At 34.9% G+C, this 15,055-nt stretch overlaps 1 protein-coding gene across 2 annotated transcripts in view; it reads right to left on the bottom strand.

Moving 5' to 3' along the window:
- Window positions 1-3,454: 3,454 nt before the first annotated feature.
- SLCO1C1 (solute carrier organic anion transporter family member 1C1) overlaps window positions 3,455-15,055 on the bottom strand; it is a 49,133-nt gene continuing 37,532 nt past the window's right edge. For both annotated transcript variants that reach the window (XM_077771162.1, XM_077771163.1), the window contains 5 exons: window positions 14,007-14,172; window positions 11,290-11,474; window positions 9,205-9,269; window positions 5,699-5,816; window positions 3,455-4,170 (listed from right to left, as the gene is read on the bottom strand). In XM_077771162.1, the coding sequence (XP_077627288.1) occupies window positions 3,948-4,170; window positions 5,699-5,816; window positions 9,205-9,269; window positions 11,290-11,474; window positions 14,007-14,172 (757 nt within the window). In that variant the 3' untranslated portion in view covers window positions 3,455-3,947. The remainder of the gene's footprint in view (window positions 4,171-5,698; window positions 5,817-9,204; window positions 9,270-11,289; window positions 11,475-14,006; window positions 14,173-15,055) is intronic.

Below are 15,055 nucleotides of genomic sequence, written 5' to 3'. Positions count from 1 at the left end.
GAGGGGCAAAGAGAGGGACATAGACTCGAAAGCAGGCTCCAGGCTCTGAGCTGTCAGCACAGAGTCCAGTGCGGGGCTCGAACCCACAAACCACAAGATTATGACCTTAGCCAAAGTTGGATGCTTAACCAAGTGAGCCACCCAGGCACCCTGATATATAAGTTTGAACATACTAGCAAAAAATAGAAATCGAAACATTGAAATGTCTTTTTTAATTTGTAAATTTGATAGATTGGTGAAGTTTGAGGACAGCTAATCTTTCAAATGCTGTTTGTGAGGTTCTATTGTCTTTCCGTTTTGAAATGCCACTGGTTAGCATATTTGAAACATATTATCTCTAGGAATCTATTATAAAGAAAGGAAGAAATATAGGCAAAAGGATGCATGCATGACATTTTCCTTGTGTATTTCTTTATATGCCAAAAAGAAGTCACATAAAAATAATTTATTAATAATTTAAGTCTTAAATCTTTGATTACATTATCATTTTTTTAATAGTTTATTGTCAAATTAGTTTCCACATAACTACATTATCATTTTTTAAATGTTAATTTATCTTTGAGAGGGAGAGACTGACAGACAGAGATTGAGCGGGGGAGGGGCAGAGAGAGAGGGAGACACAGAATCCAAAGCAGGCTCCAGGCTCCACACTGTCAGCACAGAGTCTGATGCGGGGCTTGAACCAACAAACTGCAAGATCATGACCTGAGCTGAAGATGGAAGCTTAGCCCTCTTTGATTACATTCTAAAACAACCTTGGAATTGTGAGAAGAAGAAATAGAAAATAAAAACTTTTTTTTTAGATTGGCTTTTTAAATTAAAGCAAACTGCAATTCTATTGAGGTAAAACTGACATGTAAAATTGTAAGATATCTAAAGTATACAGTCATGATTTGATATACATATATGTTGTGAAAGAATACCCCATCTAGTTAATTAACCCATCCATAACCTCACTTTTTTGATGTGTGAGAACATTTAAGTTCAAGTCTTTTAGCGATTTTAGTTATACAATACAGTGTCATCAACTATAGTCACCATGTTTAATAGTAGATCCACAGATCTCATTGTTCTATCTGAAAGTCTGTACCCTTTTACCAAACTCTCCTTATCTCCCTCAGCCTGTAGCCTCTGATAATCATTCTTCTACTCTCTGATTCTAAGAATTTTTTTTTATAGATTTCACATGTAAGTGATATCATGTAGTATTTGTCTTTCTCTAGCTGACTTATTTCACTTAGCAAAGTCCATCCATGTTGTCACAAATGGCAGGATTGCCTTCTTTCTCATGGCTGAATTACATTCTGTTGTATATAGATATATACCACATCTTCTTCATCCATTCATCCACTGATGGACATTTGGGTTGTTTCCAAATCTTGTCTATATGAATAATGCTGCAATGAACATGGAAGTGCATATGTCTTTTCAATATCCTGTTTTCTTTTTCTTTGGATATTCCACCTAGAAGGGAATTGGTGGATCATATCGTAGCTCTATGTTTATATTTTTGAGGAACCTCCATGCTGTTTTCTATCATGGCTGCACAAATTTATATTCTCACTAATAGTTCACAAGGGTTTCCTTTTCTCCACATTCCTGTCAACACCTATTATCTCTGGTCTTTTTGGTAATAGCCATTCTAACAAGTATGAAGTGATATCATATTGTGGTTTTGATTTTCATTTCCATGATGATTAGTGATATTGAACACTTTTTCATTTACTTATTGGCCATCTGCAAGTCTTCTTTGGAAAATGTCTACTCTCTTCTTCTGTCCATTTAAAATATGGATTTTTTAATTTGCTGCTATTGAGTTGTATGAGTTCCGTATATATTTTGACTGTTAACCCTTTATCAGCTATGTGATTTACAAATACTTTCACCCATTTTGTAGGTTACCTTTTTATTCTGTTGTGGATTTCCTGTTTTGTGAAGAAACTTTTTAGTTTGATGTCATCCCACTTGTTTAGTTTTGCTTTAGTTGCCTCTGCTTTTGCTGTCATGTCCAAAAAATTGCTGTCAGATTAATGTCAAGGAGCTTACCTCCTATGCTTTCTTCTAGGAGTTTTATGGTTTCAGTTCTTACATTGAATTCTTCTAAATTTAACATTTTAAATGTTTAATCTTACATGAAGAGAGTCAATAGACAGCACCTATTATCTGATTATTTCGCATTTTTCAGAAGAGAAATTTACTTGCAAAAGTTATTTTTCAGGATATTGCTGCAAAATGCTTTAAAAAATAAAGAGGATGTGGGAGTCAGGATGAGGAACTTGAATTTTAATTACATCTTTACAGAGCAAATTCTTGACAAGTGTATTCCCTCACCCACTCTGTATATGTGTTGTGGGTAAGACTAATACTGAGATGACAAAAAAGAATTCGTGTTCTCAGCAGCAGGTCTGGTGTAGGCATGCTGGAAACAAAATGTCTATTTTCATTTTCAAAATAGTAAGATATGAGAAAATCTTGCATCACTAATTCAAATAACAAAATTAATATACACTTAAAGGAAATTTTTTCTTCTCTCCATCCCCAAGCTTTCCATCTCGTTTTTTTCCCCCATTCATACTTACAGGATTGATATGTAATGGAAAAATGAAAAGACAGCAAACCATTTTGTTTGCACTCTGTGATACTTCCAGGGTTGAAGGCTATTGCATTTCTGAGCTGGACCTTCTTGTTGGACATAGGTTCCACAAAACTCCTCAAACAAATTGCTTGTTGGGAGCGTCTTGATTGTACATTCTGTTTGTAGTAAAGGCTGCTAAGAATTGTGATACAATTTCAAGATTCCACTGGGGTGTCTCTACCTTAAGTAGAGACACTTTTCTTGTGAGGCCCAAGCCCCTCTTATGCAGCTGTAGTGGAGGAATAAAAATAGAGTCCATAACAGAGCTGACGATTAAACCTACCGCTGAACCTACTATATCTTCTCAGAGGAGCACCAGGAAGGCCACCAAGAGGAAAGGGCTGGCCTGCCTCATTTGGTTGTGCAGAAACAGAGAGCTATCTGGCAACTGCAGCAGTGTCAGCACCCTGCCCAGAAGCCCTTAAGCTCTGTGATGAGCGCCAGTTAGAGCACCGAAGAACCACACCATCACTCAACCCCTCCCTCTGCAATCCTGTTATAACACCTATGGCTACGGTACTTTCAGAAATTCAACTTTCAAATATGTTTTAGGATTACGTGTGCATGTGCATACATGTGGAAAAGTTTACATTCAAATTTGGGCAGTACTGTATTAACAGTATCTTTTACTCCACTAAATTTATAGAAAGACAATAAAGCATGTTAATATTAATTTTATTACTTTACCACCATGTTCACTTCAAGCATCACACAAAATGCACATATAATGAATGGTAGAAGAGGTAATAATCCAAAATTCTAACCCCCAAGATTATTTGCCACAATATATTTATGTATCAATCACTGTATTCCAAAAACAAAAAAAAAAAAAAAGGAGCTTAAAAATATCTTTCTCTACATGTTCTGACTTTATCCTAACATCTTCATTATTGTCATACTTAAAGGAGGTCAAGATATAATTTTATTTTTTAACAGTAGTCTCTTCTCCTTGACATGTATCTTAGTTTAGAAATTATACCCAGCCATTAGATTATTAGGCACTTGTTCTACTAGGAATATGGCTACTGTATCAATGGGCACAAGGTAAAATTAAACAGAATGAGTAAATAATATAAGGAATTTATATAAATAATGATGAATTAAAAGGTTTAGATTAGCTTTATTATCTACATTTTTCTGTTATGTATTTAATTATATTTGTTATCAGGTATCTGATCTAATACCAAGGGTCAAATCCAAAACATCTTTTGAAAGGAAAAAAAAGTACACTTTTAAAACCCTTTTGATTGAAATCTATTTGTTCACAGAGTATCCAGAAATTAGAAAAACATGGCTTCAAGTCGTAATCTTTCTAAAGCTGTGTTTCCTTGCCTGGCCAGTAGTTGGGTTGTAGCAAATGATCACTTGTAATACAGTTTTCCTTCCTGATTGTTGTAGACACCATTGTTCCTTCTGTCTTGGTTCTGAAGCTTCTATGTTTTGAAACACAATTTTTCTTTAAAGTGAAAAGTACTGCAATACTTAGGAAAATGGACACTGTGCCCAGCATCACAGTTAATCCCAGATATATGTGTCTAAAAGAAGAGAGACGCTCAGTCATAATTATTGTAACTACCCAACTTTAAAGTGTGAAAGGAAAGTAACATTATTCAGTAAATATCCATATCAACAAAACCAATCTATCAATGAAACCATCATGAGGATAATTTTCTTTAAGAATGCAGATTTGGTGGCTATAAAAGACCTTTCTGTGAACATTGGGCAGACTATTGAAGGCAGTGTACTAATACAAAGCCATATTATAGTGATGCCATAATTTTAGTTACTAATTACATAATCAGTTCCATCTTCTCTATAAATTATTCCCTTAGGCCAGGTGACCATATGCCCATTTGCCCAGAACAGTCCTAGCTCATGCTGTTTTTATCCCAGTGTACTTTTTAAGACTACCCCTTTTCACTCTCAAAAGTGTTCAGGTTGAATGATAAATTATGTGGTTACCCTACCCTTGAAACTTGCCCAAATGTACTCCTACAAAAAAACTGCAAGAAGCAATGTTGAGTGAGAATCAGACCCTAAGTAGAGAAGAATGATGTTTGAATCACATTCTTCAAAAAGGAGACTTTAGTTCTTCATTCTATCATAAAACAGGACAGGTTAAATGATTTATTCTGGTCACCTTGTACACATACTCAGTTTCTGATTTAAGTACACTGCCTTTACATTAAAGTGAGTGCAGCCTTAGCAAATGTGAGCGAAGTACAAATTCTATTCACAGATCAAGTCCCTTTCAAACCAAAATAAATTTGTCACATAACATCAAAGCCTATTAAATCAAACAAAGTTATTTGAGGTGGTTGGCTCAATTCACATCCAACTTCCAACTTACACACTTCAGTACCAAGTTTCTCCAGAAAATGCTCAGACTGTAAGTCTAAAAAAAAAAAAAATCCTTCCTGCTTTTAGGCAGGCATAACCTACAACTTACTTTAAGCCACTGAAGCATTGCTTTAAGCAATAAGGGGACTAAATGTTTGATGAACTGAACTGAATGATACCATAGTGAAAAAGCCATGCCCCTCAGCCCCATACACACTCATACACACAGTAAAAACCTTTTACTTTTATGCATCTCAAGTACTGGAATAATTGAACATCAGTTTGGCAATAAAAGCTAGACAGATTTAGAGCCAAATCCAAGTCTTGCCCAGGGGGATTATATCTGACGTAAATGGGACAGTTTGGCTCAGTTTGAAAAGAATAGAATTGAACCCAAAATGTGACCTAAATTTAAATGCTTCTGAGCTCCAGAGAATTACCCACTTGTGCACATAAACTTGCAAAATTCTACTGTATTCTGGAATCTTTTGTGAATTAAAAAAAAACAACGATTATTTATTTAAAATGGGAGTCAAGATTAGGAATGGGGACAAATACAGGTCTAGCCAAATGAATAATAATAAAATTATTCTATAAAATAGAACACACTTCTTAGACTATCCTTTTGCGGTGAAACTACATAAGGAATGATTACTACCAATTTCATTGGGCAAACCTGGGATGTTGTAGCAGTGAGACGCAGGAACGAGGTTGATATAGTACCTGAAAGCATTTGAATCATATAATCTACAGGATCCTCTACTTCCACATCTTTTAAATCCCCATTTGAGGCATGAAGTGTCAATCAAAATTCCAAAATACACAGGAGCTGGGATTCCTGCTGTGTGGAAAACAAATAATTGCTATTAAAAATATACACACATCTTTGTAATGAATGAGTCTCTGGAACCAATTACTTTCAGACTAAAAAAATACTGCTTTGGAGATAACAGGGTACCTATAGGACACCAGGATGCGCCACCTCATCATCTTCCTCTGGCATAAAGGTTATTTTGAGAAACAAGGCACAGGAGGAGCTCTGAAGAGAGCTTTCTGAAGGAGAAGGCACACACCTAAATCTCCATAACAAACCTAACCCTTGTTTGCTTTACTTTTCCTGGCCACCTTCCCATTACTTAAGAATGGGTTTTACTATTTTGTGCTTTTATCACTTTTCTATTGTGCTGAGAATACTGATGTCTAATGATATTAACATAATATCTCACTTGCTTTAGCTAAAAATATGTAATAGTTTCAACATAACAATACCAATTAGTATCTTTAACACCAGTTAGTATTAAAGATAAGACTACAAAATGTAGTGAGGCTATGTGGATTTGGCAATCATCATGTCTTTTTAAGTCAGCATGATTTTCTTTATGGTTGTGCCTGCCTATATGATACACAGCTAATTTCAGTTTGTTTGAAAAATGTCTTAGTTTCTCTCCATTGTTTTTTAATTATATAAAACCTTTGCATGATTTCAAATTAAAACATAAATAAGAGTTACATTTACAAACTCTTTTTTCCATCCTGTCCTCTCTTACTTTTTGTTCCCTTCCAGTTACCACCAACGCCACCACCATCACCATCGTTATCATGGTTTTAGTTTATACTACCATTGTTTCTTTTTTTAATATTAGCAAATACATTTGCATATGTGTATAATATTTCCAATTTTCCATTATTCTTACACCAAATGCATAATAGTATGAACATTGTTCTATATTTTACTTCATTTCCCTTGAGTCTTTTCTGGCTATCCCTTGGTATATAGACTATTATGTCCCTCCAAAATCCAGATGTTGAAACCCCAACCCTAATATGACTGTACTTGGAGATAGAGTTATTCAGGAGGTAAGTAAGATTAAATGAAGCCATAAAGAGTAGGGCTTTAATCCAATAGGACTGGTGTCCTAATAAGAAGAGGAAAGGATACCGAAGCTCTCCCCTTTCTCCATGTGTACAAAGAGAAAGATCCTTGCGAGAATACAGTGAAAGGGCAGCTGTCTATAAACCAGGAAAAGAGATCACAGACCAGGCCTGTGGGCATCTTGATTTTTTACTTCCCAGGCTTCAAACTGTGGGAAAATAAATTTCTGTTGCGTAAGTCCTTCAGTCTATGGTATTATGTTATGGCAGTTAGAGCTAACTAATATATTTGTTAACATTAGAGAAAAATTTTCCCCATTCGTCCTTACAGCTCCAGAGGATTCTATTATATGGGTTCACTATACTGTATTCAAATATCTCATCTTGGTGGACAACTAGACTGCAGTTTTCCTATTATACATAATGACACAATAATGAGACATTCACAAACTTTGACTTATTTCGTAGTTTTGCTAGCAAGTGTTTGGTATCAATGCCTAGAAGTGGAATTGCTCAGTCAAAAGATAAATCTGCATGTAATTTTGTTAGTTATTGCTACAGAGACCTCCACTGAGTGGTGGGACCATTGAGAAATGGTACCATTTGCTCAACAGTAATGTCTAAGTATATATGTTTTCCCATACATTGCAAACAACATTTGGTAATTTGCAAATCTGATAAGCAAAAAATGTCATATCAGTGCAATTTCAATTTGTGCTCTCCTTATCATGAGAGAGTTTGACCATCTTTTTATATATTGAGGCATTTATTTTTCTATGAAATGGCTATTCATATATTTTACTCATTTTTCAACATGAGTGGTTTTTTTTTTTTTTTTAAATACTTAGGGGCTCTCTTTATCATAGGGATATTATACATTTTCTGTTACATAAGTTGCAAAAATAAAAATTTTCCAGGTTTACTATTTGCCTTTTGACTTTGTTTATGATATTTTTGCCATTTTCAAGTATAGTAAAAGCTTGGATTGTGAGCAACTTGTTCTGCGAGTGTTCTGTAAGATGACCAAACATTTGTAGTAACTTTTAACTTGATAAATGAGCAGTGTCTTACAATCTTAGTATGTGATGCCAAACATCACATGATCACAACTGAGTCAATAGTTCTTGAAATTTGCTTTGATATACAAGTGCTTTGGATTACAAGCATATTTCTAGATCGAATTATGTTCTCAAACCAAGGTTTTACTGTATATATTTTTATGAAATTAATTTTTGAATCATATTTAATGCTTTATTTTTAGTTATTTATTTTTAAGTAGGCTCCATGCCCAACATGGGGCTTAAAGTCATGACCATGAGATCAAGAGCCACATGCTCTACTGAGCCAGCCAGACACTCCAATGAATCATTTTTATTACTTGAAATCTTTTTCACAATGTAGGTTACATTATATTTCCAAAGCTATGTAGATCTAGAAACCAACTCCAGCCAGGGACATACTTCAGGTTTGATAATCTGACATTTTTCAAAACAATCTTTGTTTTTATGTCATAGAATTAAAGATGGCTGTGATGACATACATTTCCATATTTGCTGCTTCCCCAATATTGTCAGGATTATATTGCATCTTCTGTATACCTATTTCCTATCAAAATCTATTTATTTTCAGATTTTTTTAAAGTTATCAGTTTATTTTTCTCTCTAGTACTTCTTTTCTGTTAAATTACAGAGGAATATTTATGATTGTTCCACTTTCTTCTTTAGAATATAAACTTTGTACAGATAGAAAACTTATCTGACTCATTAACTCTATTTTTTATGGACTTTAACTTAAATGTATATTGAAAAATCTTCAAGTCAGGAAAAACATTCCAATTACATTTAGAAAATTGTTAATTCAAAGCCAAACTGTTTTGATTGCATGAATGATCTTCCTACCAAATGATACATCCTAACATTGAGAGTAGCTCAAAAGAATGACTTCAATTTTAATAACTAAAAAAATTATATTAAAGTCTCAGCCTTTCTTACTGATTCACATCTTCCTTTTCTCTCAGAGGACTTTTTCATAATAAGAATAGACTTTTTGACAATAGACCAATGCTGGAAGCGACAAGATTGTTAAAACAAAAAATGTCACTAATCTTACAAAATCCCTTTATTATACCATGGGTCGAACACTGGCTCTGAAGAAATATTTCCAGAACAAAGGATGGAAGAAGTCAAGGATGAGAGGGAGGGAATAAAGAAATGAAGAAAGAAAGGAAGAAAAAAAAATATGGACCTAACCACCTATATTATTGTAGTTATGCACAATAATTCTATAAAAATACTTAGAAAGGTATTGAAAAATACATTTATCATGGCTATCATAATTAAAACATAAATAATACTTACCAAGAACTCTTATTGCTAAGGTATAGATTCCCAGGGCAAAAGACTTAAGCTGTGGCTTAATGCACCTAAAAACAACAAAAGTACTATAAAAAAATATAGTGAAGAACAATCCTGGTCCAAGAACTCTGGGGCAATGATTTCCATCATGCTCCCACTTGAAAACACATTTATCCAAGTTCTTCTTAAGCCCTTTTGTGAAGAACATATTTGTGGATGTTGGTTTCTATTTTTTGTTTATCTTTCCTAATCAATTTCCATAATATAATGTAGGAAATTAAAGCTGTATACAATACTTTTGATTAGTTTCATTTTAAGGTAACATAATATTCCTCATTTATTATATGCCTTAATTAAAAAATCCTGAATCCATCTCATAAGATTGGTTTCCAATAAATTTGACTTTTTATGTTTAATAGTTTTATCAATATTTGTAATATTTTAGGTTACTTTAGGTTTTTAAAAAAATTTTATGTCTTTATTTTTTGAGAGACAGAGACAGAGTTTGAGTGGGGGAAGGGCAGGGAGAGAGGGAGACACAGAATCCAAAGCAGGCTCCAGGCTATGAGCTGTCAGCACTGAGCCCGATGTGGGGCACGAACCCACGGACTGTGAGATCATGACCTGAGCCGAAGTCAGATGCTTAACCGGCTGAGCCACCCAGGCACTCCAAGGTTATTTTGATTAACTGTAAAATAGTAATATTTGCAAGGCTAATTCCATAATGAAAAATTTATCACTGACAATACTAGTTCTAAAACTAATATTTTAAACTTTGAATTTATATACTTTTTAAATAGAACTGTATGATAGGAGAGAAAGTAAACAGTGTTCAAACAAAAATTATATTACAACAGATGAGAAGCCTATAGGGAAGTTGAATGAAGATATAAGCACAAGAAGAAGAAATATGTAACATATTTACTGTAAACATTTTTTGTATAATTTTAAATTAGATAATATTAGTTATCCAATTTGTTTTCTAGATCTTTACTGATTACATTTAAAAGAGTGATCTACACTGAAATCGTTATATTTTGGGAGGCACCTGGGTGGCTCAGTTGGTTAAGTGTCCAACTTTTGATTTTGGCTCAGGTCATGATCTCATGGTTCATGAGATGGAGACCTGCATTGGGCTCTGCTGACGGGATGAAGCCTGCTTGGGATTCTCTCCCTCTCTCTCTGCCTCTCCCCCACTAGTTCTCGCTCTCAAAATAAATATACTTTAAGATAAAATAAAATCATTATATTTGTAAATGTAAATATTTATAATATACTAGAAATCAATGCTTAATTACTAATAAACTTATGATAAATTTCTAGATGTCTACTTAACAATGTGCAAAAGGGGTACATAATTTTAAGAATTCTTTTAGGGTTATAAGCAAAAACCCTTGGAGTCATTAACATATATTCATGGATCAGAGAAAATGGATTCAAAAGTCAGGAACACCCTCCCCCCCCCACACTTACAGATAATTCCAGTCAGAACAATAAAAATAACCTTACAGATTAAAATAATAAATTTGAAACACTGTGGTATTAGATCAGTCTTTAAAGTATCTTAAAATTTTATCACCCATAATTCAGTGAAGTCATGTTTAATGTAAAACACATTTAGTCTAGGGGCACCTGGTTGGCTTAGTTGGTAGAGCACGCAATTCTTGATATCAGGGTGGTAAGTTCAAGCCCACAATTCAATTGGGTGAAGAGATTACTTAAAAATAAAATCTTAAAATACACACACACACATACACACATTTAGTCTATACGGGTTAACATTACTGCCACCATTAGAAATAGCATACTGTATCTCTTAAGTGGCTATAGTGATGTAGGCACTGACATGGCTCCATACACCAATGATCTGAAAAATTTTTAACTAAAATTATCTATTCAACCATGTGTCTACATAAAAACACAAAGTGAGAAAAGGATAAAACCAGAACAAGGATGCAGGACAAGTTCCCTAAAAGAGCTATAAGGAATCATAATTCCATAGATCAGAATTTGAAATCAATGCTGTAGATGACTATAGATGCTCTAGATGATCATATTAAAATTGGGGCAGAGAGAATCAGTGTTCACCTCAGAAGCAATATATATCCAGGTATGGCACCTAGGGATAAAGTATAGGATGTGATGACTGAAATTACAAGGAAATAGAGAAACATTTTGGGACATCCATTGTCTTTTTGACATCTGCCCACCATGCCTGAGGAATTTCCTGACTTTGAGGCTGCAATTCCCACACAGGTGCAGTTATAAAACATCTGTAACACAATAGAAAAGAGTCCCAATTATTGAGGTAACATTTGAATAAAGTTAAAGATAAGTATTTATTTAAAAAGACTTCACAGTATAACAGACACACATTATATAAACAATAAGGTAAATGTTCTTTTATTTCTCTGTGTTAGGATATATCAAGCAAAGTGAAACCTATATAGATAACATTTTTAAAAAAATCTAAACAGAAGGTGGTTGGTCTTCAAACTAGTGACCCTAGAGAACAATCTCTCAGTAAGTCCTAGTAAATCCAATCATACCTTATCTCTTTCTCTGCCACTTCCAAGTCTAGACCACCATTATTTCTTGCCTTGGTTATTGCATTGATCTCTTTACACTCATTTCCACTCTTACCCAGCTATCATCTGTTACCCACACAGTAACCAAAGTGAGCTTTTAAAAATGGCAGTCACTATTCTCAGCTTTCCAATAGCTTCTTATCACACTTGTATAAAACCCAAAATCCTCATAGTGGCTTACACACTATGATTGATGCTGTTCTAATTTCACTCTTCAATGATCCTTCCCCCTCTCCATCTGCTTCAGCCACACACATGGGTTTCCATTATGCCCCTGCAAACCCTCAAACATGGCAAGTTAACTCATGCATCATAGCCTTGCTGTTTTCTCTGCTGGGCAGCTGTGCCAGACAGCTATAAGGCTAGCACACATACCTCAGGTCTCTGCTCATTAAAGAGGGCTTCCGTAATCACCCATTCAAATAAATATCCCTATCTCTCCATCTTTATCCTATCTTTTCCTTACAGTGCTTATCACTACCCATTAGAATATTATATAATTATTTATTTTTAAATTATATATCCCCACCAGAATGAAACCTCTGGTAGAAACTGTCTGCTTCCTCATCATTGTACATGTAGGACCTAAAATGGGTCCTCATTTAGGCACTCAATAAAACTTTGTTAAATAAATAGGCACAATTTGAAGATATGACTTTATAATGTTACCAGGGGGGAAAATCCTGAAAAAAAATCTCAACTAAATCTTGGAGAGGCAACTTTTATAATCCCTATTAGTTTATTTTTGTAAATTTCATGTATAAATGTGTATGTATAATGAGTTGTCACTTTTATCACAAATGAGTCTGTGAGTTTTTAGATAAACAATGAAATAAGGCTCACTTTTTCCTTTTAAAGGAAGAGTAGCAATGTTGAATTATTATTATTATTTTTTAATTCCAGGTGAAAAGCTTTTGAACCTTGACTCTGCTTCACACTAGATATGTGAATTTAGGTATCTCAGTGCCACAGTTCTCACATGAGGAAAATAAGTAATACTCAATTACCTGAAGGCCATGATATTTAAATTCAATTTTTTTAAAAAGCACTTCTCTTAGTTCCTGGCATGAACGCATTCAGTAAGTGGAAATTCTAGTTAAGGAAAACTTCCAAGCAGTTTGAACAACAAACAAATAGAAGCGAAAAGACAAGAAAGAACGAGGAGAAGGGAAGAAGGGGAGAGAGAGAGAGAAGAAGGAGCAAGGGAGGAAAGAAGGGGAAGGGAGGGAGAGAGAGGCAGGAAGGAAGGGAGGCAGGAGAGGAGGAGAGGAAGAGAAAGTAAAAAAAACCCTCAGATTTCAGAGGGGTAGGTAGTCTTATTCACTGCTGCTAGAAGCCAATCCTTTATGCTCTGAATAAAATGTTAACCTTACAATAAACAGAGAAAAGCAACATGTTGCTCTGTGTCTACAAAAGTCTTTCCCTAAGCATTCTTATCTAGTTGATTAAGCATATGTAAATAGGCGTGTGTGTTAATTTTCAGACCTCCAGGACCCAAGTGGACAGGAGTGTGACCACTAGCCATATATACAGAGAGTACAAGAAAGAGTCTATGTTTGGGACAGAAATGTAAAGATGTGATGGGAGAAATGAGCCTTTTAATGATTTAAGTACCTAATGTCCTTCATAACTGATTTCTTATTTTTATTACCAACCTCCTCTCCCTCATCCACCCTATAGAACCCCTTCATTCCAGCTCCATACTCTTTTCATTATTACACACATCAGCTTGATTTCCAGGCAGAGTGTTTGGAACCACCCATCTCCTCATTTTGTGGTCCCTGGGTTTAGACTTCTTGGACTAGACTTTCTAACACTGGCCCCTATTTGTCCTGTCTCTAAAACCTCCAAGGATCATTGGCTTTGAGGTTAGGAGACATGGATCCCAATGCAGATCTTATCATACAATCTTATGACTGAGACTTCCTCATCTGAGGCTAATATTCCTCATAAGCAAAATGAGAGAACTAGCATACATCATTGCAAGGCTTTTCCAGCATGTTTTGTGATTCAAATTCTTATCCTAATTCTTTCAACAACTCTAGTCCACTAGCAACGGTTATGTTTTCTGTCTCCACAGAAAAGAATAAGGGTAGAATAAGAGCCAGGTCTGCTACCAGTGTGGTCTGCTGCTGGGTTGGTCCTTGAGCCCCTGCAGAGCTGTGTGGTTATGTGTTGTAGCAGGCATCACAGGTACATACATTAGGGCTTTCTTACAATAGTTTTTCCACTCCTGGTGGAGGCTTGACAACCAGCAAGACACGGCGATGCATATGTGATTCCATTGTCACCACACACAGGTTCCCACTTTGTCTCTGAACATTTGCATTTTGAGTTGCAATCTGAAAAGAGAGCTCGTTCATGATAAGAGACAGGTTTGGTTCTGAAAAGAAATGTAATAGTATAAAATATTACCTCTCAGCAGGCAGCACCCTAATATTTTCAAATATCAATGTTTTTGACTGATATAAATGGCACTGCCAACCGAGTATGCCTTTTGGGAAAACAAGTGTCATCAGAAATGCCAGCTTCTGATGATTAAATGTGAGTCTACTTTTTAAGCAGCTTTCTCTTGAAAGTTATCTTTAGAAGTTTACAACTTCACATAATATCCAGTTCTTGGTTTATGGTTTTCACTAAAGTCGACAGAGTCCAGGACCTTCTAATATATTTCTATGCAAAGATGTAGGAAGATAGCTAACAAGGCAGAAAAGTAAAGTAAACTTTTAGAGTAATTTATGACATTACTTAAATGCATTGCAAGTAGTGTATGCATGTGCATGCATGTGTGTAAATTTCCTTCAGAACTGTTTTCTAAGCATCAGTAGAATGGGCATTGCTGATGATGTGGTGAAAGAAAAAAAAATCAAGCAGTCAACATTATTTTAACAGACCTTGGTTTGGAAGAGGAACATATCCTATTTATGTATCTTACTAATAAATGTGTCACCAGTTCATCTAACTCTTCTCTCTCTCTCTCATAATCTCCCAAACTATGTAGCTCATCCATACCTTAAGGCATTCTTTCTGACTCTCTTGCACATGCTTTTTCAATGACTTACCCATTCATTTGTTCATGTTTCAAAAATTTTGTGGAAGCCTTCTAAATGTTAGCTTTGGGAAGAGAGAAGAGAGTTACAAATATGAGTGAGACAATATTTGCCCTTAGGGAGCTGGCTTTTTGTTTTAATCATTACCTTTACATAATTTTGATTGTCTTCTCTCTTTTCTCTCCCTCTCTTTCATTCTGTCTAACCTTCCCCTTT

This window comes from Crocuta crocuta, unplaced genomic scaffold, assembly GCF_008692635.1.
Source record: "Crocuta crocuta isolate KB4526 unplaced genomic scaffold, BGI_CrCroc_1.0 scaffold276, whole genome shotgun sequence".
Taxonomy (NCBI): Eukaryota; Metazoa; Chordata; class Mammalia; order Carnivora; family Hyaenidae; genus Crocuta; species Crocuta crocuta.
The sequence above is the reverse complement of the archived record's forward strand: the minus strand, read 5'-3'. Positions and strand labels throughout refer to the sequence as shown.